General features: G+C 42.2%; 1 protein-coding gene and 1 long non-coding RNA gene across 8 annotated transcripts in view; one reads left to right on the top strand and one right to left on the bottom strand.

The window, feature by feature from the left end:
* The window catches only part of SLC9A9 (solute carrier family 9 member A9), a 193,497-nt gene that overhangs the window by 13,022 nt on the left and 153,864 nt on the right, over window positions 1-26,611 (top strand). For 5 of the 7 annotated variants that reach the window (XM_038145311.1, XM_038145312.1, XM_038145310.1 and 2 more), the window contains exons 2-4: window positions 3,079-3,281; window positions 6,135-6,215; window positions 6,825-6,901. In XM_038145311.1, coding sequence (XP_038001239.1) covers window positions 3,087-3,281; window positions 6,135-6,215; window positions 6,825-6,901 — 353 coding nt within the window. In that variant the 5' untranslated portion in view covers window positions 3,079-3,086. Of the gene's footprint in view, window positions 1-1,924; window positions 2,041-3,078; window positions 3,282-6,134; window positions 6,216-6,824; window positions 6,902-26,611 lie in introns of all 7 variants that reach the window. The other 2 variants (XM_038145309.1, XM_038145308.1) reach the window with 2 other exon arrangements.
* The window catches only part of LOC119704322, a 73,161-nt gene continuing 60,373 nt past the window's right edge, over window positions 13,824-26,611 (bottom strand). Inside the window, exon 3 of the long non-coding RNA XR_005257925.1 lies at window positions 13,824-14,462. This is a non-coding gene — a long non-coding RNA (uncharacterized LOC119704322). The remainder of the gene's footprint in view (window positions 14,463-26,611) is intronic.

Raw genomic sequence — 26,611 nt, 5'->3', positions numbered from 1 at the left:
CATAAACCATTGGGTACCAAATCCCCCATGTAAGATGAAAGTCAGGGCCCTCCACATTAGTGCAGCAATAACCCAGAGCTATGCAGTGACAAACAAACTAAGTGCAAGAATCCACATTCTCATTCTCCCCAGAACTCAGGCATCAGGTTCACATAGAGGTACCACCACAGCTCTGAGGAAGAGACTAAAATACTCTAGCAAGTAGGCAGCCAGAACTGACCAACAACAACAAAAAACCCAAACCAGCAGCAAATCAAGCTGTGCCTTTTATATGGGAGGTTAACTACCAAATTTAAATGGAAATTGTTCTCAGCTTGAGTAACTGTCACCCCTAGGGAGTGGGTGGTACCCTCTAGGTGAAGCTGGTTGCAGATGTACCAGCCTTCAATGCTGTGCTCCATGGCATTAGTTGATGAGACTGGAAGGAAAACATGAAAAGGCCAAATGATAGAAGAGCCATTGTGGTGCTCACATGAAATGGCTTTGGGTTGCAGTGGTTAGAGGTGTTTCACCAGGTTTGGAGGGGACAGGTTTTGACAGGTGTGCAGAGGGAAAGCTGACTCACAGAAACCCTCTGCAGCCCCTTCTGAGGATCCCATTCAGTTTGGAAGTGAGGCACAATCAGTTCTGGATTCAGCTTTGGTGGAGGTGTCTAATGATGAACACTCTCATTCTTACACCTTCTAAATCCAGTATGCCTCTTGTGTGAAATAATTCTATTTGCCTTCTGATGGTGTGTTCTGAGTATCCCTACTTCTCACAGGCAGAAATGGATGGAACAGGTGCCAGAAAGAGAAATCTCTGAACCTCCATAAAACAGAGTATTTCATTTTCATTGTCTTCCTGATTACAACATTCACAATGAAGAAAGGTTGTTGGGACTCAGAAGAGACATAGGAAAATCACAATTAAGGCAGAAGCTGAAATTTTGCAATGGTGAGGTGAAGAGAAGAACATTCTTAAGACAAAGAAATTTGAAAGAAAACCTTAAATGTTTGGAAAAATCAAGTAATGACTAAAACTGCCTCCCTGAGTGTTATTACTACAGAAAGCATTTAACAGCTGACTAGATGACATCCTGGGGAAAGAGCAGTCCTGTTTAGCTCAAGAGTTTGACACAGTGACTTATAAATCCCACCAATGGTCATATCTGTAATTAATATTTTATCCTGCTTCCACTGAAGAACCTGGAGAAGCTGCATTGCCTTCAGTTGAAACATGGCTGAGCTGTAGTTAGAGTGAGATTTTTGCTGCAAGATCCCACTTCAAAGAACAGTTGAGACTTTTTAAAAGAAATCTGTAACGTTAGTGACAGCCTTTTCTGTTTCAATGCTGCATTTAAATAAATGTACTTAAAACACTTTTTGAATAGTCTTTTTCTGCCAGTGTCCTTGCACAGGCCTTGGTGAATGTCTACAAAATATTTCTGTTACCTGAGCAGGTTAAGTAATACCTGGTAATAGAAGTAGTAGTTTAAAGCATTGAGTCATGAGGACAAAAATGTTAAAGGAAAACCTGTACGTTTTCTGCTCCAGAGAATTAAAAACATCAAGGCTATCAAATTAAGTTGAATTTTTAATGCATTTGAAATTGAATTTAAAAATTAATTATGTGATTCTTCTGGAAGAAATCTAATAAAAATAAGCTGAAAACCCTGACAGTTTTAACTAATGAATGGTTTCCTGGTTTCTGACTCATGAGTTTGGACATCTGGGCTGAGCACTGTGGAAGTCATATTTCATAGTGGCACAAGCAGTGCTTGCTTCCCTTTACATATATATACCTTCCCCTAACATTTTGAGGAATTCTGCCTTTTACTACAGCTAGACTTGTAATTGTCTGATTTATTGCATGAATGCTGTGTAACTTAAGAGAGAGGTCTTGGGATTTTCTACAGCTTATTGCAATCCTCTATCATTTACAGAAAGCAAGCACACTAAACAATAGATTCTAAACAAGCACAAATGCCTGCACACACTAAAACAGACATTACAGCTGTTACTCAGCATCACTCCAAGAAGCTACAAATTGGACTTACAGGTATGCCAGGAAGCTGCTCTGTTAGGAGAAGATGTGACAATAACAAGGATTCTCAAGGTCCTTGTGATCACTTGTATCCCCTTCTGATTATGGAATCAAACTAAAACTGTAACATCACATTCGGCAGATGTTTCTCTGATATTTCATGTAATTTATTTCTTTCTTGTCTTTTAATAGTAAGTATATCTATCTAGATGTTTAGGTATCTTCCATCAATATTTCATCTGAGCATTCTTAGCACTTTATGATTGTGTTAATAATTAGTAACTGTAAAGCTGTCCGTTCTATACATGGGACTGAAAGCATACATGACATAAAAGAAGTATGGAAATTAAATTTGAAACCAAATTGAAGTCTCTGAGGGTGGAAATAATCTCAGTAATGTTTTCTAGCTAAATAATTCCTCTCCTAAAGTGAACATGCAGCCTCCCAGTAGAGCCAACAGAAAGAGCCATACTGTCCAGAGGATGGCTGCGGAAGTACATTTTCCTTTCTGTTAAATGTAAATGGAAGCAAAATATCTATAAGAGCCCTAAATTGTAGATAGTCTTATTATTCCTTTCCATCTTCCTGACTTTATTTTTCTATGTTTATGCAGTCTCAAAAATTCAGTCATCTACAGAAAGCAGAATGTGCCTAAGGATGTGTCAGAGTTTTGTCCCCACAAATGAAGTGTGTAAAATACCCAACAGCACAGCTGATGTTTATATGCTCAGTTCAGCACATGAGCTGTGCAGACATCTCCCTGCTCTAAATAACTCTTGAAAATGCAGTGGATGAGAAACTCAGTTAATTACTATGCCAGCAACTGGATCACAAGAATAGGAGTATGACTGTGCATATGTCAAACCAACATCTGCATTCTAATGAAATTATCATTTTGGAATAATATTTTGTGGTCATCCATGAAGTGTAAATTTAGAAACACTGAGAAGGTATTTTAGTTTTGGGAGAGCTAATTTTTCTCTAAATGTGTGGCATCAAATACTTAAAAGTACTTGAATATCTTTCATTTTTCTTTTTTTCTTTACTCTGCAGGCCTTGTAATGGGATTAATTATACGATATGTGACAAAATCACCAGATGTTGAAAGTGGGACTGTTTATGAATGTGAAAAACTGAAATCTGGGCCAACCACTCTGCTTATTAATATAACTAATCAGGTCTACGAATATCAATACAAAAGAGAGATCAGCCAGCACAATGTCAATGGTCACCAGGGCAACACAATGCTTCAAAAGGTAAAACCTATCTTATTTTTGCTCTAAACTCTGGAAGATATTTATTTTATTTTCATGCTTGAGAGAGGAAAACAAGCTTCCAGTTAAAATGAACAGAGAGAGAGTCTGTTCTGAATTTAGGGTGGGGAAGAAGAACAGTAAAGGAAAGGAAGTGTGGTAGAACCCTGACCATCATTTAGCTCCAAGCTGACTGTGCACTCACAGAATGGTTGCCTGAGCTGTTTCACATGACAGTCCCAGCTCCTGCAGACACTGAGTTCATTGCAGACACAGCTGTTAACTGGGATTCATTGCCACTAAACCTTTATAAACACCACTGAGGTCTTTATTTTTCCTCTGTCTTCAAAATGACTTGCTCTGGCAGGATAATGCAAGGGGAGGTTACCTCCTGTCAATAGCACAGGAAACTGCAAACTCTAAACATTTTTCAAAACACAAACTTGTAAACGTGTACTTAATGTACACTTAAATTCATCACAGCATTCTCTTACATTCTTCCACTCCTGCAGTAGTCCTCAGTAGGGAGACAGCACTGGGGCAATTCAGGCTGGATGCAAAAAGGGAAGTGTAGGAGAAAGTTTACAGTCTTTCACAATGTCGTGGCCTTTTCTTTTTTCCAGTATATAAAAAAATATTTTACTGTTTTAGTATAGTCTTTCCCTGGCCACATATTATTTGCTTCTCATAATGTTCACTTTTTTTTTAAATGGCAGCCATTTGAAGAACACTGGAGTGCAAAAGCACTTTCTAAAACCTGGATTTTGTGCTCAAAAACATTGTATATTCACATGAAGCTCCTAAGCCCCTACCAATGGCTTTTTACAATAGTGCAATGTATTATTTTGCTTTTTTCCAAGTATTATTGTTTGTCTAGCACAGTAATGCATGATCCTGTGTATTAGACAGTTATCATTAGGAAAACTTTTAAGATATGCTTAGAATGTACACTGGGGAGCTCAGCAGAATTAGCATTTAACCATCTGCTCAAATTTCTTGCTGATGCAGCACCATTGTGTGCCTGTCTGCTGTTACTGCCAGACTTGCCGTTCTCAGAAAGAACCAGACTGTCAAGGACCATTAGAGTTGTGGTGGGTGGAGACAGGAAAATACTGTGGCAGTCAGACTAATCAGGTTTTGCTGAATCTTCATTCTTTTTCCTGCTAGTTGGTTGCAGTTGCAGCTTTGTCTTAGCCAAAGTGTGTGTTTCATTTCCAGGGCACGTGTACTAATCCATTACATTTAATCCTCTTCATCAGACCTGGCTCTGGAGCTGTCTTAGGAGAGAGGAGGAGCAATGACTTGCACAGAAATTTCTCTTGCCCTTACAGGGAACTGCCCAGTCTTGCTTCTATAGTCTCACTTTGCTGGAAGGCTCTTGAAGGTCTCAACTGGGAATTGTAGTTCCTCTAAATTACTGCAGAGACCTCAATCTGCCTGGATTTTCACTTGTTTTTCCTTTAAAACTACCTGGCAGATGCCCTCTTGAAAAGAAAATAAATAAAAAAGGAAAGGGGGATGAATTCAGCTGTACTTAGGAGACAATAACAATGCCTGGCAGCCTTCCTGACTGGCAAAAGCACTAATGTAAAAAACAGAAAGCATGATCACACCATGCTCTGGGTTTTGTACAACTGTAATTCCCTTTTGACTGCACTAAAAGTGTTTACTTAGTGCCTTTTATCAGAGAGAATAGATTGTGCCATGACTTACAAACATGTATTCTTCAGAACATGATTTTGAGTAATAAAACATGCAGTCAGGATTTCTGATGCCCACAGAAATTTTAACAAGATAAAATAAAAAGATATTTTAACATATCTGCTGAATTAATTCCAAAATTAACATTTAAGAATGCTAGTTCATAAATGAAGAAAATCCTTTTTTCATCAGGTTTTCAGTGATGGTGTCAGCATAGCTAATGTTGCTGGCAGGTTATTTAGCTAGATTTTTTTTTTTTTAGGTTTATAATTCAAAGTGAACAGGATGGAAAAAACTCTCAGCTCTCACTTCCTGTTTATTGAATCAAGCTGTCTGTTAGTAAGAAGGCAGAAGTAATTTTGTAGGCAGGTCTTACTCCTTTGAAGGAAAATAATCTATAATACTGTACCTTAAAATATCACTTCATCTGAACAAAGGAGCTGCAAGCCTTTGCACTAATTACCTCCTGTCTCTTAAAACTATTGGTATAGTATAGCCCACTGACAGAACACTGACAGTACAAGCACTTTTTAAAGTTTTTTTTTCAGAAATGCTGTAATTTTAAAGAGAATTCTGTTCTATTCTATTGAATTGCAATGGCTGAGCAATGTCCTTGGTCTTTCTCTGTGCCAGAAGTTGAAGGCCAATATGATCAGTGCATTTCCTCATTCTAGCATTACTTTAAAACTTTTAATGGCTATTTTATAAATAATTTTCTTCAAAGGAAATGTTACATTGGTTTTGGTGATGTAGGCCCTTTATCACCCTTCTGTACATGGGGAATTGAGGCACAACACTGCTGATGTGTCTTTCCTGAAAGTGACCAAGAGATCATGTCTGAACCAGGAGCTATGTCATGGGACTGTCAAGTTGGATGTGTGGTAGGGCAGTTGCTGTCACAGGTAACTTTTATGTGTTCCCTGTAATGTAGCACATGACTGGTTTCCTTCTTGAAGGAATACTTTTCAAGTAGTATTCTGCATCTATAAGCTGTAAGGAACTACACATTCATACTTGCAAAAACTCAGAATAATCCTACAAACAGTGGAGGTGAGGCTGAGATCAGTCCTCATAAGAAGATACAATTAAAAAAACTATCATATCAAAATTAAATGCTACTTTATTTGTCCTAACCCTCTCTTTTGTCCTTCCTAGCAGATGACCTTTGATCCTTCCATCTTCTTCAACATTTTGCTGCCACCCATTATATTTCATGCTGGATATAGTTTGAAGAAGGTATGTGTCTTTCCTTTTTGTGACAGAAGGGTCTGAGTGTGGCTGCTGCTCTCTAGACCCAACAGGCCAGTGACAGAGGACAGTCAGCTAAAAATTTCATTGCCTGGGAAGGACTTGGCAGTAATGGATTAAAATGAATGATTCATGGCCCCCATTCTGCTCTCCTTCTGTCCCTGTGCAAAGATCTGATGGTGCAGTTTGTGCAGTTTACAGCACTTAGGTCTCCCTGTTTTCAGAAGAGACCACTTTGAGTGCTGTGAACTGCAGGCAGGAACAGCCTGTGTTTCATACCCTGCCTGATCAGGACTTTGTTCAAGGGATGGGGTCATGATACCATTTGCATCAGGTATTTCCAATCTGCCATGATCCTGAAACATTTGGCCAGACACTTAAAAAAAGAGGGAATTTTGATGGCATTCCACCAGGGGAAAAAATTAAACGGCTTTAAGTTGTAATTTCCAAAATAACTGAGGTAGCCAACATTGCTCCATCTTCTGTATGAGAAATGTGTTGTAACAAATGACACTTCTAGATGTGCTTCTACTTGTTCTGAATGCTTTTTTAATTTATTATATAACAAAGGACTTTCCTTCAAACTTTCCTCCCCAGAGACATTTTTTCCGTAACTTAGGATCAATTTTAACCTACGCCTTTTTGGGAACTGCCATCTCCTGCATTGTCATAGGGTAAGTGAGCCTTCTGCTATTATCACATGCTTGGTATTTCTTTCAATGAAAAACTAAACTTTAAAAAGCATTACAGAGCCTGCATGGTCCATATACTTAGCAACTGGTGTAGCAGATGAAGTAATTCCTTCTCAAGGAGTGCTGAGATGGAAAAGGCAAAACCCATGGATAGCCAAGAATTGTCCCAGGCATTGAGAAAATTGTGTCCTTCATTTTTGGCCTATGACTGGTGTAAGCATGAACACTCCATGGCTTTAACCATATGTCCTGAGAAACAGGACAGTTCTCAATTGAAATTCCATGCTTCTAACTGGAATTTCTTCTAGAAAAGAGCAGATCTCTAACAGTAAAGGAAGGGCTTTAAATCTCAGAGGCCATATGAATAGATACCTTGTGGCATGTATGTAAAGTAACTGGAGTCATCTCAAAGGCTAAGTGAAATTTGTAGTTGAAGATCACATGAAAATCTCAGTCTGGAACTATGTGTGAATTGAGCCTGGGAGTGACTAAACAGCTTCTACAGAAAAAGAGGAAGGAAAAAAAGCGGAGAGGTAAATATTCTGGTTTATTTCCAGACCTGCTTAGGGAAAGGTTTCTTTTCTGTGTCAAAATTTGCCAAACTGAAGAAAATATTTGCTATTCAGAAAGGGATCATATATTTCCAGGCTGACATGGTGAGGAAATTCTGTTTGTCTGTGTGATTAGCTCAATCAAAATGAAACAAAACATTTCACAATCCTTTAGGACCTTAAAATTTCAAGGTTTTAATAATATTTATGAACATCACACAGACACTTCAGCTCTCACATTCTGGGAAAATTCCTGCTGCAGGTGCAAACGAATGAGCGGAGTGAGAGAGTCTTTGTGCCTGCCCAGAGCCTTACTGCAAGGAGCAGTGCACTGCTCCCAGTTTAGCCTGAGCATCACTGACATCCCCTGGCATTTCTGTGCTGGGCACTGGCACAGACACAGCTGAGCTGCCTCAGTCTGGATGGTCTGGGAGGGGATGGAGCAGTGCTGCATGCGAGTGAGTTTTGCTGAGAGGCCTTGATCTTGCTAGTATTGTGCAGAGTTAAATTGGCAAAAAGTCACAAAACTCTCTAGTGTTCAGGCTTTAGACTAGGAAGCACAATATAATTTGCAGGCCTTAATTGAGGGCCTGGGCTGTAGAACTCTGAAATATATCATTTAATCTCTGCATGATATGGAAAGGTATGTGGGAAAACTTCAGGTATTGTGAGGGTGCTTGCATTTAAAACTGATCAAGGTTCTGTACCTATTCTCAGCAGTGTCAAATTATAGAAGCAGCGTATTTTTTTAATGTCTGTCTTTCCCTTTCTTTATAGTAAAGATGTATGCACTGCATCAAAGTATAAAGCCCTTACTGGCATTATTATGTGATGGAATTTTCTCCTTTAATGTCCTTTTAATAATAGTAAAATACATGAATGACCTATAACTTTGAGTTCAATGATTTTAAAATCATTCTTTTATGGGTATGTCATCATATCTATCTTAATATCCTAGATTTCTAATCATCAAGCTTAGTAAGCATAATGCACCAGAGGCATTGTCGTATTAAAAGCCCTGTAAGCAATGGTTGCTCCAAGTGCCAGGAAAATTTAGACTCTGCAATCAAAGTATGATCATTTTCCTTGCTGAAATACAGAGGAATGTAAACTCTCAGTGTGGCTGTCTCCCCTCAGTGTAAAAAAAAAAAAAAAAAACCCAAAAAATACCACTGAACATCTTTGGGCTCAGGAATAAGGATGCCTTCAGTTTCAGACCTGAATCTGTAACTACAGGAGGCACTGTGCTATGTGTCCCATTTATTGGGGAGGAAAAGCTTAATCTCACTTTTCTTTCTGAAATATTGCTTTCCTTGAGAAATGGCACCTCATCACTTCTTGAAGTTCACAGCTTGGACAGCTACATCACTCATACTTTCCCCCCGTCTTTATTTGCATTAACATACCTATGACTCTTGCTCTTGTTTCTTTTCCTACCCATCTATGGCAGGGAACACCCCTAATATTGAAATTATAAATTCAGTAAAAAAATCTACATCCAAACAACAGTTTGAGCCAAATGGTAGCACTTTTCTGAGGTAACAGAGGTTCTGGATCTCAGTAGGACTCTTCCTGTGCTTCCACTCTCTTGTCTCAGCTTTTGAACATAAACCAAAGCCAGTGGATCTGTGAGACTGCAGGAAAGCATTAGGGTTCTCCAGCCCAGTAATGCCTTTAAATATGTGTTTGGTTTATGACTCTGACATTGCCCCTTGTGAATGGAAAATGCCAGAGCAGCTTTGATAAGTTTGTTAAAATAAACATAATATATTGAATTTAGCCTTTATTCCCAATACTTTCATTCCTGTGTTGATGATATTTCATCTAAAACAGAATAAATGCAGGTAGAATCTACTACAAAAAGCTCCTGCTAGGAACAATTCCTGCTAGCAATTCAAAATTCAAGCCCAAAGTCAGGGATAAAGATCCAAAGGAAACCTTAGGGTAGAGAGTGGTAAGCACTGGGCTCTGCACTGTGTTCTTGTACAAACCCAGAGCCCCCACTGGAACAGTGCAGAGAAGGCAGTAATATATTCAGAGCAGGGCTTGTGTGAATGTGAAGATGTTTGCATAATGTGCATCTCAGGATAAAGAGGAGATAATGACTGCATGAAGAAGAAAGATGACATGAAAACTTTACTGAAGGAAATGAAAAGTAAGCCCTAAAAGAAAAAATTATGTCCTAAGAGAGAAAGGGTGAAGAACTAGTTGCTGTTACAAAAAATAAGGAGAGAACCCTGAGGTACTTCTAGGTTTCATTGCTGTAGACAAATATTTTGTGCACAGGTATGATTAGACACATACTTTCTTCTCATAATACGAGCACAGCACACACATAGGCAGTACCTCGATATCCCCAGGCTTGAGCTCTGTTGTCTGCAGCCTCTCACCGGGGCTGTGCTCCTGCTGCCGGAATTACAGAGCTCTGTGTGAACCCCTCTGGGGCTCCCTGAAGTGGCAGGGCACAGCCTGTAACAAAGAAGGACCAGACCTCTCTTTGTCAACCAGAAACAGCTGGGAAATATCATTAATAAAGAACAGAAACATCATTTGGATTTGCTGCACACTCTTAGAGTGCTAAAACGTTGCCATGGAACACACGGATACAATGGTGCCTGTCCGCTCTTTGTGAGTCTTTGCTTTTGTGTGAAAGGCCTCAAGAAAGAGGAGCTGTGTGGAATTTGAGTGAAAAGGCTATAATCAGATATTCCCACTGAGGGTGGGGGAAGGAGGAGTAAGACAGATTGATTTTTTTAGTGAAGATTGTGCCAAAATGTACTTGCTTTCAGCTAAGTACTGCTCTAAGGAATGCCTGCCCATATTGGCTGTAAGACTGTCCTCAGCCACTTAACACACAGGAAAGATATAAAGCTTTCCCAGCAAAGTGCACAAATTATGCCCTTCACACTAAATCTGACTAGCAAGGATCCACGCAGAGAGATCCCAAGAGGGAAAGGGGAAACTCCCCCTCTCCAAGCCCTATTTTAACTGCAGAGTTGCTGAAGTGGTGCTCTTCATGGTGAACAGAGTCTGCTGTCTCCAGGTCTGCATGACATAAGATCATAGAAGATCCAGTCTTCCAACAGATCTTTTCTCTGTCAGTGGTTCCAGCTTCCTATCTTCTGAAGAGTAGTGTGGAACAATCACTAGAGCTCTTTCCTCCTGAGAAAAACCATACAGGCCAAGTCTCTCTGAGGCTCAGCCTGATGCAGGGCAGGCAGTCTTATGCTGTAGGAGACTTCTTGAGTTTCATGGACTCAGAGAATAACTTCAGTTGGAAGCAATGTCTGGATATCTGCAGTCATCCAGAACTCTGAGATATCTGTTCCAGCCTTAACCACCCTCACTACAAAGTGCGTTTCTGTTTATCCAGTTGCAATTTCCCTTGCTTCACCTTGTAAGTTTTGCCTCCCATCCTGAAGGATCCGGGGGTTTCAGGCTGTAAAATCCCCCCGGCTAGTTTGGGATTTAAGCCAGCACGGATCCTACATGGACGAAGCAAAGGACGAGAAGTGCTCTTTCTCCACGTGGTTCTGATGTCCTGTTTTATTAGCTGGAAAGGGACATCTGCACCGGAGACTGTGCAGGTGAAAAAAGAGACCGAATTCCAAACCCAAGGGACATTTATACCCGCGGAATGGGAGGCGGGGACGGAGGGCCGCAGCCAATGGGATACCAGTGAGGAGGGGCGAAGGGAGGGACTACAAGGGACAGATCACCTTATCCGAGGGATACAAGGGGAACAGACCACCTGAGGGAAAAGGGGAACCGTTTCATGCACCATAACACCCAGTGCAGAACATCCAAACAGCCATTCAGTGCATCACAACACCATCCTTTCCATATGCAGCCTTCAGAAGGGGGCTTCATGTTATCTGTACCCACCTGAAGACAGCACTTAGCTCCACTCCTGCCTACATGAGGAAGCTCAGCTTCTGTCTCTTCTGATGTGCCACAGCCCTTTGAATTACCTTGGTGGTTCTGTCCCATGTCTGTCTTCCCTGTACTGCAGTCCAAACTGAAACACTCTATTCCACATGTCACCTCCAGGTGCCAACAAAAGACTTAATGGCTTCTCTTGGTTTGCTCATTGTGCTTCCATGAACACAATGTGCTTTGCAGTCATAGCTGCTCTTGTGAAGTCCCATTCTGATTTGTGCTCTATTTGATATCCCCAGGACTCCAGGGTTTTCTGCACACACTTGTGCAGAAAGTTCTGTGGGACTGCTGCATAGCGTTGCTGTATTTTTCCACCGGTACCTCACTATTAGCTGTGCATTATGACCATGGTAAGCTGAAGCACCACTGAGCTGGTGCTACCCAGTGAGTGCATGGAAACTGGGCTGCTGAAGTATTAAATGAACATCTGCCCCCACTTGCCTTATTTCACTTTTTACATCTTAGGAAGAAGCAGGGAGAAGGACCTAATGTTAACTTCTGCAAGGAGGAGTGTTCTCTTCCCTTAGGTTCTATTTTTAATAAACTGTGCTGGGGTGCATTTTCCAGAATTGATGTCTGTCACAGATATTTTTTTATTTTGATAATGGAAGAGTGCTTAAGTATTTGGAAAAATCTTGACACTGTGATAACAACCTATCACAGCAACATATTGAGTGGCAAAGGGTGTAGAACCATTTGCATTTTTCCCCCTCTTGAAATCCTTTTGACTTCTTTGCTCAGCATTCTCAGTGGCAGCCAGGGCCAAGATGCTTATGCATGGAGCACTGACATCATTAAGTTGGTCTTATCTGTGATTTTTTATTTGGTTTCACTTGGGTTCTCTCGAATTGCAATGCCAAAACCACATTTTCGATATTCAGAATGCAGCATGTTTGCAGTCACTTACTCATATTTTTCCAGCCTGTCTACTACATTTGGCAAAGCCTGATTTTTCTGGAATTTAAAGCTCTCTGAGTGTGCAACTCAAATAACAAATGTATTTACAGAAAGCGTAGGCCAAATTTGATCTATCTTTGTGGCTGCAGTGAGAATTTTGCTTGAATAAAGCTGAGATAAATTGGGGTTTGGATCAGAAAAAGTAGAGTAATTGTTATTTTGAGCAAGTGAAGTTAGGAGACGAAAATAACTGATAATAATGGTGTTAGGAAAAATCATTCCAGGATGATCCCTGTTTTAAGAGGAAGGATGTTGGTGTTTTTATTAGCTGCTCAGTTTGCACAACCTTCTCTGCCTGGGAAGACAGGACTTCTCCTTATTTCAGTGGGAGCCACAGGTGGTTAGTTTGGCTTGATTAATTCCAGTACATCTGTGAGCACATGAATGCTGGATTTACAGTAACCATGTCAGATCACTTCATGCAAATCAGTGCTCAAAATTCAAGTTCTAATTAAAAACCCTCATATAATCAAAGTATTTCTTTTGTGTATCTGTGTTTAACTGCAGTGACTAACAGTTTGGACGAAGTCTCTTCTGACATTTAAATTTAAGTGTGAGGAATAAGTCATCATACTTGATTCTCACAGGCAGTCAAGAATCCTTTCCTTTGCCATTTCCCATCATTCTACAAATGAATATTCAAATTCTGTCCACATATGATCACTAAATGCTGAGACTATAATAATACAACATAATAAATATAATTAATATAATACAATGTAATTAACATATACTTTCTAAATACTCTCTTTTAAAATCTGAATCTTAGATGCTTTTTACTTGAAAACCAGAGCATTTTTTTGTCTCTGTACATAGACATATACATATATATACGTAAAAATTTTTTAAAGAGAGAAAGAAAGGAGTAACAATATAAAATACCAATACAGATATTTTTGTTGATCATGAGATTAGATTTTCCATCATAAATTTCTGTGAAAGTAGACATTTTCCATTCAAATGTCTGTGATATAAAGATTCCACCATCACATGAATTTTTTTTTCTTCACTCTTAACTGTACTGTTACAGCAGTCCCTCTTTGTGCCTTCTAAAGAAGGATGGCTTGGGCTGAATTAATAACACTGTTGCTCAAATGCAGCACTAGCAAGAATCCTTCAACTTTCCTTTACACAGTTTACCTGGGTGAGATGCATCCTGACATCTGTCCAGTCAGGGATTCAGTTGTGTCACTGTTATACCTGCCCAAACATTATTCTAAAAGTCAGGAGACACATATTGAACGCTTCAGCGGGCAGTAGTTGAGGTTACTGAGCTCTGCAAGACTGGGGATATTTTTTTATTTCCATAAGTATTTTGGGCTAGAGGGGAGTTTAGTGAGGTTATGAGTGTGTTTATTACTTTCTGCAGGAAGCTTAATGGAATATACAAATGTGGTCTGCTGATGGGGAGCAGTACTGACCTTATAATCTGGCTGTTCTTTCTTACTGAAGGGCTATGGATGGACTGTACAGCTTGGAAATGAAACACTTGTACCTATGTGCTCCAGCAGAGCAAAGCCAAATGTTGTTTGGCTTGAATTTACTGTGTGGTGCTGTGGGATTCTTCTGGACTTTGGAACTGTTGCTGCAAGGGAAAATGGGGCCAGGTTAAGGGTAACAAAAAAAACAAAATCTCTGTTACAGAGCTCTCCATCAACTAAGCAAATACCTTTACAAGGATTATCTGCTGCCATGCCAGCTAAGCTCTTGCCTTCCAGGTGATAACTTTTGTATTAATTTAGGCTTAATTCATGTACAAGTAATTACTTTTTTTTTCCTAATTAAAACACACTTTTGTACTGCATGTCATCAAATGACACATAAAAAACCCCCAGGTCCATCTTTCCTCCACACACTACTTGTAAATAGCAAATGCTTAACCTCCCCACTAGCAAGAATAAAAGCTTTCTCTTTGGTACAAACACAAACTGCTGAGGGGAAGTGTTAAAGTATCTTAGTGCTGTAGAAATTAACTGAAGGAGAAAGAGGGGAAAATTATATATAGACCACTTACCTTCCTCAGTGCTAAAAGCTCCTGAACATCAGATGTCTGACTTCAATAATGTCTAACAATATTTTGAGGCCAGATATTCAGCCTATGAGTGGAAATGAAGACAAAACTAGTAAGAAAACATTAATTGAATGTAGTATAACAGTTGTAAGAGTGCAGTGCCTGTGCTGGTACCACTTTTTGAGGTAATGGCTGCTTCCATATCCCATCTTGGAGTGAATGCAGGCATTTTCTTTCACTCATGAGACAGTATTGCCCCAGTTTTGCACTGACTTGAGGAAAGTCAACAGAGATGATTTAGCTGAAAAATCAAGCTAAGTCTCTCCAGATTTCTCCAAAGGCAGATGAACATGTTGCATGCATGCTACACATGTTAATGTGCAGCTCAGTAGCCCAAAGCAGTAGCTTTGATTCTTTGGTCAGTCCAAATCTGAAGTAATTCCACTGCAGTCCATGGAGTTGTCACCTGCAACTCAGAGCTGCAGTTGCAAGAGGTAGTTGCTGCTTCTCACTTTTGTTCAAAGGTGTGTGGTGAATCCAAAACGGGTGTGCAACGTGAAAATTTAGAGAAGCTTGAAAATATACACCCACTGTGATATTTGGGTTGGGGAATTCTGCACAGGGAGTAGAGAGGGAAGAGGCTTCCTCATAGCCATAACACAAAGAGTTCTGGCAGGTCTAAAAGTTGTAAATATTTTACAAAGCACCTCCTATTTGAATGACATGTGAAATTATGGATAAGAATTTGGATTAAATCAAGACACTGATATAAAATAGTGTTTCCCAGACCACTGACACCCACACAGAAAGTTCTTCCAAGTGTACTTTGATGTCTTCAAGTATGTTGCTGCAAGTTCAGCCAGAATTTGTCGCTATTTCGCAATAAGCATCTGACATTGTTTACTGCAGCAGAGCTGATCATGCAAAAACACAGTTTTTCTTTTTATAAACAGATGTGCCAAGCAGCAGGATGTAATTATTTGTATCATCCAGAAGAACCCCTCAGCATACAAAGGAAATAAATGTATGATAGGGAACACCAAAGGTGTGGGGCTGCAGAGACAAACAGAACCTGGAATAGCAGGAGATTAATCTAAAATTAAAAGTATGTTTAATTTGGTATTTGATAGCCAGCAGGTTCTCCAGGAATCCATTAAAGAATTTAAATCATGTGCTCTTCTGAAAAACATGCAAATGACATTTGTTGCAAAACAGGCTAAACACTCAAGTCCAGATATTTCCCAATAAGAAACTCTATCCTAGAAGGAAGAGTTTGTTTGAGTGGTTTTTCTTTGGTTTTCTGGTTTGTTTTTTTTTTTTTTTTTTTTTGGTTTTTTTGTTTTTGATTTTTTTTACAAAGTGTCTTCCCAATTGCCTTGAATGTCAAAGCTTTAACTGAGGAATGAATACTCTTGAATAGAGCTCCTCATGTCTTCTTCCCTGAAATTCATGCATCCTTTAAGAATTAAGATGCAGTGTGGCTTCCAAAGATTTCCAGCCTCCTATTTGTCTGGCTATAGATCATCCATACAGCTGTGCAAAAAAAGCTTCCTTGGCTGAAGCATCATTTGCAGTCTCAAGTTTGCAAGCCTGCTCTTGCAGTCTCTACAATGATTTTCAGGGAAAACATCTTTACAGAGCTGGTGAAATGGAAAATGCATCCCTTATGGCCCTTATCCTGAAATCCACTGCCTTTCTCAGTGCATCCTATCTTTCCAGAACAATTCCAGGCCACAGAGGAGATGAAAGCAGAGGGTGCATTGACTCTGATGTGTTAGCTCATTTTCGACCTCTTACAGATATTTTCCCATACTGCATGAGAAACCTGCACACCAAGCCTATAACTGGGGGAGGCATCTCCAGGCCAGGCTGTGCACTGCTCCAGGCCATAAATACCTGTATGGATGGCTTTGCTAGTTAGTGAGCCAGGCCACACTTCCTTCTGAGTCAAAATAGGCAACCGTGTGCCCTCTGTCAGGAGCACATGGACTTGTGAGTTGTTTGTGAAGTGCTTTGAGCTGCCTCACGGTGAAAGGTGCAATGGAAATATAAAACGGAGGAAGAAAAGCCTATTCCACTACAGTAGCATGGAGCTACCTGCAACCTGCATCTCTCCAAACTGACAGCTTTGCTCTTAGATCAAACGCTGAGCAACACTGGGAAGTGTACAGGCAGCAAGGAGCTCATTGGAGCAGGAAGAGAGGGGGTGACTGAGATCTCCTGCCTGTTACCTTGAAAAATTCATAATACACCAGCTCAAAGGATGCTTTGTTCTCCCACCCACCACCATTTTACATACTCCACTTCTGAGCAAGTTGATCAAATGGTGCTTTTGTATCTGACAAGTCTGTTAAGGAGCACAACTGGTTCTGGCCTGAAATGTTCTGTAAACACAGCAGTTTTCATGATGGCCCTGGGACAGGTGCTGCATTCATTGGAGACAGAACCTACAAAAGCTGGTCTGGTCAGGTAACCAGATCCTACACAGTGAGAGGCAGATGACATTTAAATAGTACACAGAGCTTCTCTTCTGATTATTAAGGTGACAATAAATCATATAAGGTGTGTCCCTAGCCTTGGCTCTCCTTAAAATACTGATTGTCTAAGAACTCCATTACATTTGACTCCATATTCCATACATTTGACAATGATGATAACTTGCAGCAAGTTCAGTGGATGGCCACTGAGATGGACAGGGGCTGGGACATTTGCCCCATAAAGAAGAAACTGAAGAAAGTGAGCTATTTAGCCTAAGTAAGAGGGGCTTTGAAGGGAGATTACCAAGAAAGAAAAGCCAGGCTCTTTGCAGTAGTGCATGGTGAGAGGACAAAATTGACAGACATAAACTATATTTTAAAAAGGTTTGACTTGATATAAGCAAAAGCTTTTTCTTCATGAGGACGCTCAAGCATTGGAACATTGGTTGTCCAGACATGCTGGATGTGTTATCCCCATCCTTGGAGGTTTTCACAACCTAAGTGGCTAAAGCCCTAACTACTCTGGTTTGAGCTCATAGCTGAACCTTGCTTTGAGTAGGAATTTTGACTAGAGACATCCTCTGGTCCCTTCTAACATAAGTTAGTCTAAATTCTATGTTGCTGTAAATAACAAACCTTACAGCAGAACATATGCTGCCCCTAGTCTATCTCCTTCAGCCTTTTTCTATTTTCTGCCAATTTTTCTGATTCAATTATCTTGGTCTCCATCACCCCATACCCAACACTGAGCTTGCAGGATATTTTTCTTTCTCCTCACCTTTTGTTGAAATATGGAATCTGCAATAAAAAGGTCTTTCTGAAGAAAAGTTAGGATTATTTAACTTCCTTCTGAAGCAAGTACTTTATGCATGAAGACGGCTCTTAAAATGCTAATTAATCTCAATTCTTAGTCAGCTCCATATCTTAAAAAGCAAAGAAATCACTTTCCTTTCTGTAATACACGATTGGGCACTTCCTTGCTCTTTACAACACCGCCTCTCCCCAGCTAACCACTCTCCAGCTGAAGCTTAGCAGCAGCCAAAACTGAAATGTGAAAGGACCACAACTGCCACTCCTTTCTGACCTCTCCATTATTGAGAACATGGGTGCTTTTATCTCTGATATGGTTTTTATGTGCACGCTGAAAATTTTGAGCAGGATGGTGTCACTGGTAAAAAAAAACCAAAACAAAAACCACTTGATTTGCAAAAAGACAATGAGTAACAGCAAAACCTCTGCAACAAGAATTTAAGGTCACATACAGACACAGAGACTGCGCCAGAGATGCCTTTTCATTGCCTTGCTGATGTATGAAAGGGTTGTTATTCTTCAGACTTCAAATGAAAAAAGGAAATCTTTTTTATTGCTCACATTCCTTTCTTCCATCCTTACTACCCACTCATTGATGAAAACAAGGAAAGATCTGATTTTCCAATGAATTGGAATAATTTTCGGAGTTCTGTTTGCCTATTTTGTTTAACCCAAGGAGGACTGCACATGAAAACATTAGGTGTGTTCCCTGTGAATGATCTCCTTTTATTTAATTTTGGGAAAGAGTGAGTGTTCATGCAACCTCAGTGAAAAATAAGTACCATAAAATGAAAGTAAGAAAGAGGGGACCATATCTGAAGTTGTTCTCTCTAGCAAATCATGTCATGTGGTTTATGCAGTTGCCCTCTGTTGTTCATCAGGATGTGAATACAGCAGGTTTCAGTTTCCTGCCCTGTGAGTAACAGTCAGAGTGAGATTGCTCTTCACCACTCTTTTGTCACACTCAACAAATAATTTAGAATGGAATTTACCTTAGGTCCAATGCCCTGATAAAAACCCTAAAAAAACCCTAAAAAAAAACCTAAAAAAAAAGGCTTATTTCAAAAGCTGGAGCAGGTTATGTGGAGCCTGCTGGTCACACTTTGAATGCACCTTGGTGTCCATCTCTGAGGAGCAGCATTAGTATCCAGGTGCAGCTGGCTTTCAAACCAGTGGTCATTACCTTCTGAGCCCAGCAGGAGGGAGGCTGTGCCACCTTCCAAGTCTTCCCGAGATGGGTGACTTAATCAGCCTTTAGTAATCTTTCTAGGAAAGTTGTCTGGCCCATGCAGAAATCCACGGTTTGTGCTAAAGCATAACACAGTAGCTGTCTAACCTGCCTGCTGCTCAGACCTTCTCATTCAAATATGTTAAAATACATTTTCAGCTGGGCTTGATTTCTAGGAAGCAGAATATTGATCTCATTCTAGATGTGGAAAAGGCACTGGCTGGCAGGTTACAGGGTGGGACTGTTCAGCGGGGTCAGCGACAGCCGGGGAACAACTCAGCCCCCTGCCCTGCCCTGCCCTGCCCTGCCCGGGGCTGCGCGGGGCTGTCGGAAAAGCGCCTTTTGCCGTCACATTCAGACGGCTCAAAAATTCGGTATCACGAAGGGAGAACAGCCTCAGAAGGGCGGGCACCGGCCAGCATCACCGGAGCCTGGAGCCTCGGGATCCTCAGGATCCGCCTTCCCGTCCTACTCCCATGTCGGCCCCTTTCCAAAACACCCGCAGTTGCGGCCAAAGGCTCATTTGTGTCTGAGCCCCCGCCAGACCGGTGCGAGAGCCTCTCTCCCGCTTTCCTTCAGCCTCTCAATGCTCCTGGTCTGCGGCTGATCGCAGTTTAACGCGCAGCACGCTTGGCTGGGGCTGCACAGTTTTAATTCCTTCCGCCGTCAGACCCGAGCCGTCGGCTCTGCTTCCCACGCGCCAGAGAGGGGAGAAAAAACTCACCCTGACTGCTGTAAAAACACAAACACACGGCGAGAGGAGCGGGCCGGGCCCGGCGCCGCAGTGCCCGCAGCAGCCACCGGGCGGCGCCCGCGCTCCGCCCTCGTGCGGCCGGGCCCGCAGCCGGGGGAGGAACCGAGCCGAGCAGGGCCGGGCCGAGCCGAGCCGAGCCGAGCCGAGCCGAGCCGGGCCGGGCCGAGCCGAGCCGAGCCGAGCCGAGCCGGGCCGAGCCGAGCCGGGCCGCGCCGAGCCGAGCCGGGCCGAGCCGAGCCGGGCCGGGCCGGGCCGAGCCGGGCCGGGCCGGGCCGGGCCGAGCCGAGCCGAGCCGAATCGGGCCGAGCCGGGCCGGGCCGAGCCGAGCCGGGCCGGGCCGGGCCGGGCCGGGGGCGCTGCGGAACCGCCCTTGGGGGAGCACGCCGAGCTCATCGCCCGCAAACTGCATTCATCGCCCGGGGCTCCTATTCCCGGCTCCTCTGGGCTGGTCCTGGGAACCCCAGGCCACATGGCAGCCTACTCTGGGACATCCAGATCCAGAATATGCTCCTGTTCCAGATCAGCTGGAGCTAGCGCCAGCTCTCGTTTATCTTGTGACAGAGCAGCTTCCAAAGGTCTGCAGCAGCATCACTTGCAGCTCCCCCTTCTCTTTTCTCGGACTTTGAGCACGGGTCGTACTGGGTTTACTACAAGTTACTAAACAAGCGTCATCCTTTACTTGTCAGTTTTCCAACACTGATCTACCCAGGGGTTCTGAATAATACAATAAATGAAGCAATTCTGATGAACAGTTATTAGAAAACTATGGATGTCTTGGTGATACAACAGAGTTTCTTAGATAAAATTGTTGTCCAGTCTGTAAAATTATCAGAATGTTAATAATCTGATTTTCAAAAGTTTTCATGTAGTTTTCTAAGTAGGGATTTAGTTCTGGAGTTGTGACGCGATGGTTTAAGGACATCACTAACAAAGTTACACAACTTATGGGAACGCTTGGAAGACTGGAAGTGACTCAGAAGCCTGCAGGAGTTGTTACAATGCCCTCCTAGTAAAAGGAATAGATGCAAAACCCATTACAGTTGCAACCTCTCACTGGCAAATTGCAGCCTCATTAGTAATCTTGGCAAGATGACGGGGGTTTTACATTACTGATCCTCTTGTTAGCCCCTCAAGTGTGCCACTGAAGCACTCTTTCGGGAGCAGTTTGTGGAAGTGAATGTTGTAAATATATTGCCTTTATAGGCAAACAGACACTCTCTGTCTTTGGGGCCATCAAACTGGCACATTCACGAACTCACAACTCACTTAAAAATAAATGGGAAGAGAAGGTAGTAGTTAAACCTGCCAAAAATTAGGATCTAATGATAATTGTAAGCACATAAATTTGTAGTATTTTCCCAGTGAGCCAAGACATGTGCAGTAACATAAAGTAGCTTCCTTTCCCCACAAAATTCTCTCATTAGTGCTGTGGATGTTAGATAACGTAAAAGTCTTCTATATGCAAGGATGACTTACATATATATATTTGGGGTTTTTTTAATTGAAAAACAGAATTATCTGTCAACAACATAGTGACTGACTTAAATGCACTAACATTACTGTAGGGCAATAGCAGTTGTTCTCAGGCAGGCAGTAGGGAGTCCTGTTCAGGTACTCCACCAAGACAAGAAATTTATATAATTAGGAATCCGTCTGTCACTACTGTCCCCAAGCACTCCCTTGGTGTCCCCTGTGGGGTGTCCCTCACAGCAGAGTCTGGTTGTTAGCATGTGGTGATGCATGTAGTCAAGGAACATCATTATCTCTCCACTGTGCCTCAGTTTTTCTTGTAGGTTCTTTAAACTTGGCTGTTTTTCCATTAAACTGACCTGGGGGCTGCAGAGCATCCAAGCCGACTCCTTCCATGTCAGGAGAGCACTGGTAGCAATTTAACACATTTTCCAGTAATGGTCCACAAATGCTCCATGAAGGACAAACAGTTCCACAAAGCTGCACAGATAATATTCTCTCTGATTACAGAGTCTCAGGAGGGCTTTTGTGCCAAGGAGAAGAAGATGCCACACCTTGAGGTTAGCTCCTCATGGGCTGTGAACCAAGGTGTCCATAGCCGCAGTTCAAAACTTTTTCTCCTCTGTATTCTTCCTCTTCTCATTACTGGCCCTTGTGTGGCTTCTGTATTGAAAGAATTAATTATTCAAGCTGCCTACATGTCCTTTTTCAACAACAACTAGCCCCATTGTGTTACAAGGACAAAAACCTGCGGTAACAGCCAGGACAGATGGCTGAAGCCCGGCAACACATTTCAGAGGAGTGCCACACCTCTGTGTTATCAAACCTGGCTTTATTTGCAACCTCCTTATCTTTGATATTTTAATTATAGTGCTACTCTTGAGGATCTTCTTGTTGCACAAAAACATCATATTGAATCATTTTTTAGTGCCTCGTTAAGACAAAAAACTGGGAAACGTGATCCAGAATGTAAACTAAAAGTTGAACAATCCAAAGAATAAAAGCTATCTAATTTAATAAAAATATTGTTTAAGGACTTATTACTTATCTTTTGCCAGGTTTTTAACATGTCGGGGATGGAAACACTGCAGTATTATTCAGCAAATATCCCTGCTGGAATACTTTTTTCTTGCCATAGTGATACTATGTAAGCTGTGCTATCTCAAGGGAATGTGTAACAGTGCAGTGCCAAGATGCTGTGCTGAGGTATCTGTGCCTTCATACTTCCTTTCCTGCAGAGTTTTCTGCTTCTAAAAAGCTGTTTGAGTTGCTTTCTCGCACTTCTTTGATCTGTTTGATCATTATATGCTAGCCCATTTTAAATTTCCTCTTGCTGGCCCGTTTTTGAAAGCCTCATGTATGATTTCCAGTTGATAAAATTGCCATTGGGATGCCCTTGCTCTCCCTTTAGCATTGATCGTCATCGCTCACGAACAGATGCTGGGGAGGCAGAGGATCTTTCAAATGCATCGAGGAAGACTGGGAGGAGAACGCCTGGAGGCAGATTCAAGCACTTAGAGGGGTGTAGTCACACACAGCGGTGTTAGCTTGCTTTAGGGAGGGAGGGCAGCAAGAGCTGAACATCAAAGTGCAATGGAAATGTAAAATCCTTAGTTCTGTGATTCCTCCTTTCATCTGTGCTTTTTCTCCTGGCAAGGTGTTGCAGGCAGTTCTGCTTTCTGTGCCACCGAACAGACCCAAGCTTGAGTGAATGTAAATGGAGCCCCTGGACCAGTTTTTTTATCCTTCAGAAGTTCTGACACTCTCTGAAATTAATTTCAGATTGGATGTTTTCAATCAGCAAAAGCAGGAACAAACAATCTTTTTAGGACAAACAAGGCACAGGTATTCTTCAGACTCTAATTGCAACAAGATGGGGAAGAGCAGGGAAATTGGGAATAATCCATCCTAGGGGATGCCTTAGGCTGGTTCAAGCCATGGTGCTGCCAGACTGGCCTCTGGGACCAGCTTTGGTGCAGGATCCTGCCTTCCCATGGACACCATGTCTCACCCCAGGCAAATCCAGGCTCGGTGTGCTGGGGCTCCCCAGCCTGGGTTCCATGGCCAGGCCAGGATCCCACAGGCGCTGCCCACCCCGGGGCTCCCTCAGCCTGCCAGTGGGATCCAGATGTGTCCCCTGATCTCTGGCTGCTGGTGCTGCTGCCTGGCTGCAGCCAGCTCTGCTGTGCTCACTCAGGCACAGAGCAAACATTGCCATCGTTGTCCCCTTGTTCAGCCCAAGGGAGTGGTGCCTCCAGTTTGGGGGTGTGAGTAAATCTGTAACATCTCTGTCAGCTCCCACAGACCAGTGATCTTGCACACAAGAGACCACCGTGAAAAAAAAATGCTGTATGTATAAAAAACACCTGAAACCTAATATGAAACATATAATATAAACTTAACAAAGCAAGAACTCCAAACTGAAGGAAGTGGAGATCTTAAGACCAGTTTTCAAAGTTTTGTCAAGAAAATCCAGAAATAATTATTAACTTAATTACCTGGAGCTATACCAACAAGCAGAATAAAACAATGCTTACTGATTTTTGAAGCACTCTTAAGTTCTGTGAGTAGTCCCAAATTCTTTTCCATGTTTGAGGGCCTGGCCTGATTTAAGCAGGACTTCTCTAATGTGCCATGAGCAGTATCTGGTGAACTGAGGTTCAACATATAGAAAAGCTGCTACTGGCAAGCATTTTGAGTAATCAGTTGTCCATATGAGATTAAAGGGGAAAAAATATTTCTGCAACATACAGCTTACAGTGAGATCTAAATCAACTCTCTGTTAAACTGTTCTTGTGCTGGGCTGACCCTGCTGACCCACCAAAGCTGCTCTGTCCCTGCCCTCCTCAGCTGGACAGGGGAGACAAAATACAATGAAAAGCTCTTGGGTCAAGATAAGGGCAGGGAGAGATCGCTCACCAGTTACTTTCACAGCAAAAGAGACACAACTTGAGGAAATCAGTTTAACTTATTGCCAATCAAATCAGAGTAGGATAATGAGAAATAAATACAAATCTTTAAAAAACCCTTCTCTTTTTTCCCACCTCAATGAGTCCCTCGTTCACTCCCTTCTCCCCATGGCTGCACAGGGGGAGAGGGAATGGGGGTGATGGTCACTTCATCACACCCTTCCACCTTGCCTCTGCTGCTCCTTCCCCCTCAGGGCGAGGATTCCTCACATTCTTCCCCTGCTCCAGCTTCCCATGGGCTCACAGCCTCCCTCAGGCACATCTACCTGCTCTGCCCTGGGGTCCTGCAAGGGCTGCAGGTGGATCTCTGCTCCTCCATGGACCTCCAGGGGCTGCAGGGGCACAGCTGCCTCTCCACGAGCTTCAGGAGGAATCTCAGCTCCAGTGCCTGAAGCACCTCCTGCCCCTCTTTCCTTGACCCTGGTGTGTGCAGGGCTGTTTCTCCCCGTACCCCCACTCCTGTCTCCATCTGTGCAGGTTTTGTGCCCCTTCTGAAACACCTCATCACAGAGATGCTGCCAATGGGCTCAGCCTTGGGCAGGTCTGTCCTGGAGCCTGCAGCCATTGGATCCATCAGATTCAGGAGAAGCTTCCAGCAGCTTCTTACAGCAACCACCCCTTTAGGCCACCCCTTTAGTCCCCTTCACCACCAAAATCCCACCACACAAGGCCAATACAGTGTTAAACAAATTTGGCTGCAGCTGCTGTATGAAATCCGTCCCAAAAGTTACTGTAGTTCATGGTAAGCCATGCTCACTGATGTAGAATCAGTTAATTTGTCTCGGTGTCTTCCCAATGAGGAAATGTACTTCAGTCTTGCTCATTTAAGAATATAATCTTTCTCTGATCTTTGAAGTGATGAAATGAAGGAGTAGATCACGGAGGCATAGAAATTAGAGCAGTAAAAGAGCTATTAGACTGTAGAGCTCATTATTCCACCCCTAAAAGGCTACTTTGCAGTTCATTCTTGGTTGCTTTGTCCAGTACACCTAAAACCCTGGGAGCACGGGAAGAATGAAGGAGCAATTCTAGTGTGCAGAAATGTCAGTCCTTTTCTCTCTGCTTTGATCCAGTTATAGGATGAAGCAAAGCAGTAATTGCTGCCATTATAGGGAACAAATCTATTTGCATTTCTACAGTGCTTCAGCTCTAGCTGTGAATGCCTAATCAGTCCTATTGCTGGAAAAATATTTTCCAGCCTCTTGTCAAATCTATGTCTGATTGCAGTGCATTACTGCAAAGCCACTCCACCCCTGCCCTGGCCCACATCACCAGAGGGCTGGGGGAGAATTTTTGAAGGCAGTGCTGGTGTGTAGGAAACAATACAGCAGTGTCTGTCAGTGCTTCAGCAACTGGACCTCTAACAGAATCCTGCCCAGTGTAACATGCAAAGGTGTTTGTGTTTTTGGAACTGTAAAACCCTAAATAAGGGGTGTGGAAAGATCCCCTTACACACCTTTGCAGGAATAGTGACATTTACCCCACTGTCCATGCTAGTCTTAGCCTAGATAATCACATTGCATTTTCCTCACCCAGACTTGCCCAGCAGCTTTGACTGTAGGCCGTTTCTCATTCCCTGTTCTGCATGCTCTTATCAGAGTGATAAGCACTATCGAGCCTCTGCTACATCCTGATGCAAACATAGCTGCACAGTGTGACACATATTTGTAGATTTACCCTGAATCCCAATGAGTTGCACCTGCTTTTCTACTAATCAGTAGTTTTGTTCTGCTTTCACAAACCCTGGAAATTTAAGAACAGTTTGAGCTTAGTATGCAGTTCTCAGGATTGATATAGCTGCTTGGTTTCAATCACCCAGCACAGAAGTGTTGTAATCTGGCCAAATCCCATATATTTGCCTTATTCTATTTAATTTGATATGTAATGTACGTCAGTCAGACAAAAATCATTTGTCCCATGATGTTTTTACATACATATTTAAGAATTTTATCTCCTGTAATCCACTGCCACTCTTAGCCCTGTTCCAAAGTCAAAATCATTTAAACAAATATCTCTATCTTTTCTCATCAAAACAATTCATTTTTCATGTATTTACAAAGTAAATTTTTCCATGAGAAAGCAGCCAGTGCATCACAACTGCATTTCCATTTAATGAATTTAATTATCATTCTTTCGCCTCACCCAGGAAGCATTTAAGGCAATTTTCCATTTAATCATTTCCACTAAAAGCTAGAGCAGTAGCTTCATCCTGTAGAATGGGAAACTTTGTTTTTTAGTTTAGAGACACAACAATCGTGACAGATCCTGTAGTGGGAACAGCATGTCCTGTAACTGGGCACGGGCATTCCTTAGTTAGGGAAGTGACCTCCATGAGATGCACCAAATCAATCTGTCCTACAGATTTTGCTGCCACAAACTGTTCACAAATGCTGTGGTGCAACTCTCTTTTATACATCCAGCTTGTGCCTGTGTAAGTCTCCTTATCACATCCCAGTGCTAGAAAACTAAAATACATTTATTTAGAAGGTTGTTCTGCCTTCTAGGGAAAGTAAATGAAAACCCGGA

Source organism: Motacilla alba, chromosome 9 (genome assembly GCF_015832195.1).
Source record: "Motacilla alba alba isolate MOTALB_02 chromosome 9, Motacilla_alba_V1.0_pri, whole genome shotgun sequence".
Classification (NCBI taxonomy): domain Eukaryota; kingdom Metazoa; phylum Chordata; class Aves; order Passeriformes; family Motacillidae; genus Motacilla; species Motacilla alba.
The sequence above is the reverse complement of the archived record's forward strand: the minus strand, read 5'-3'. Positions and strand labels throughout refer to the sequence as shown.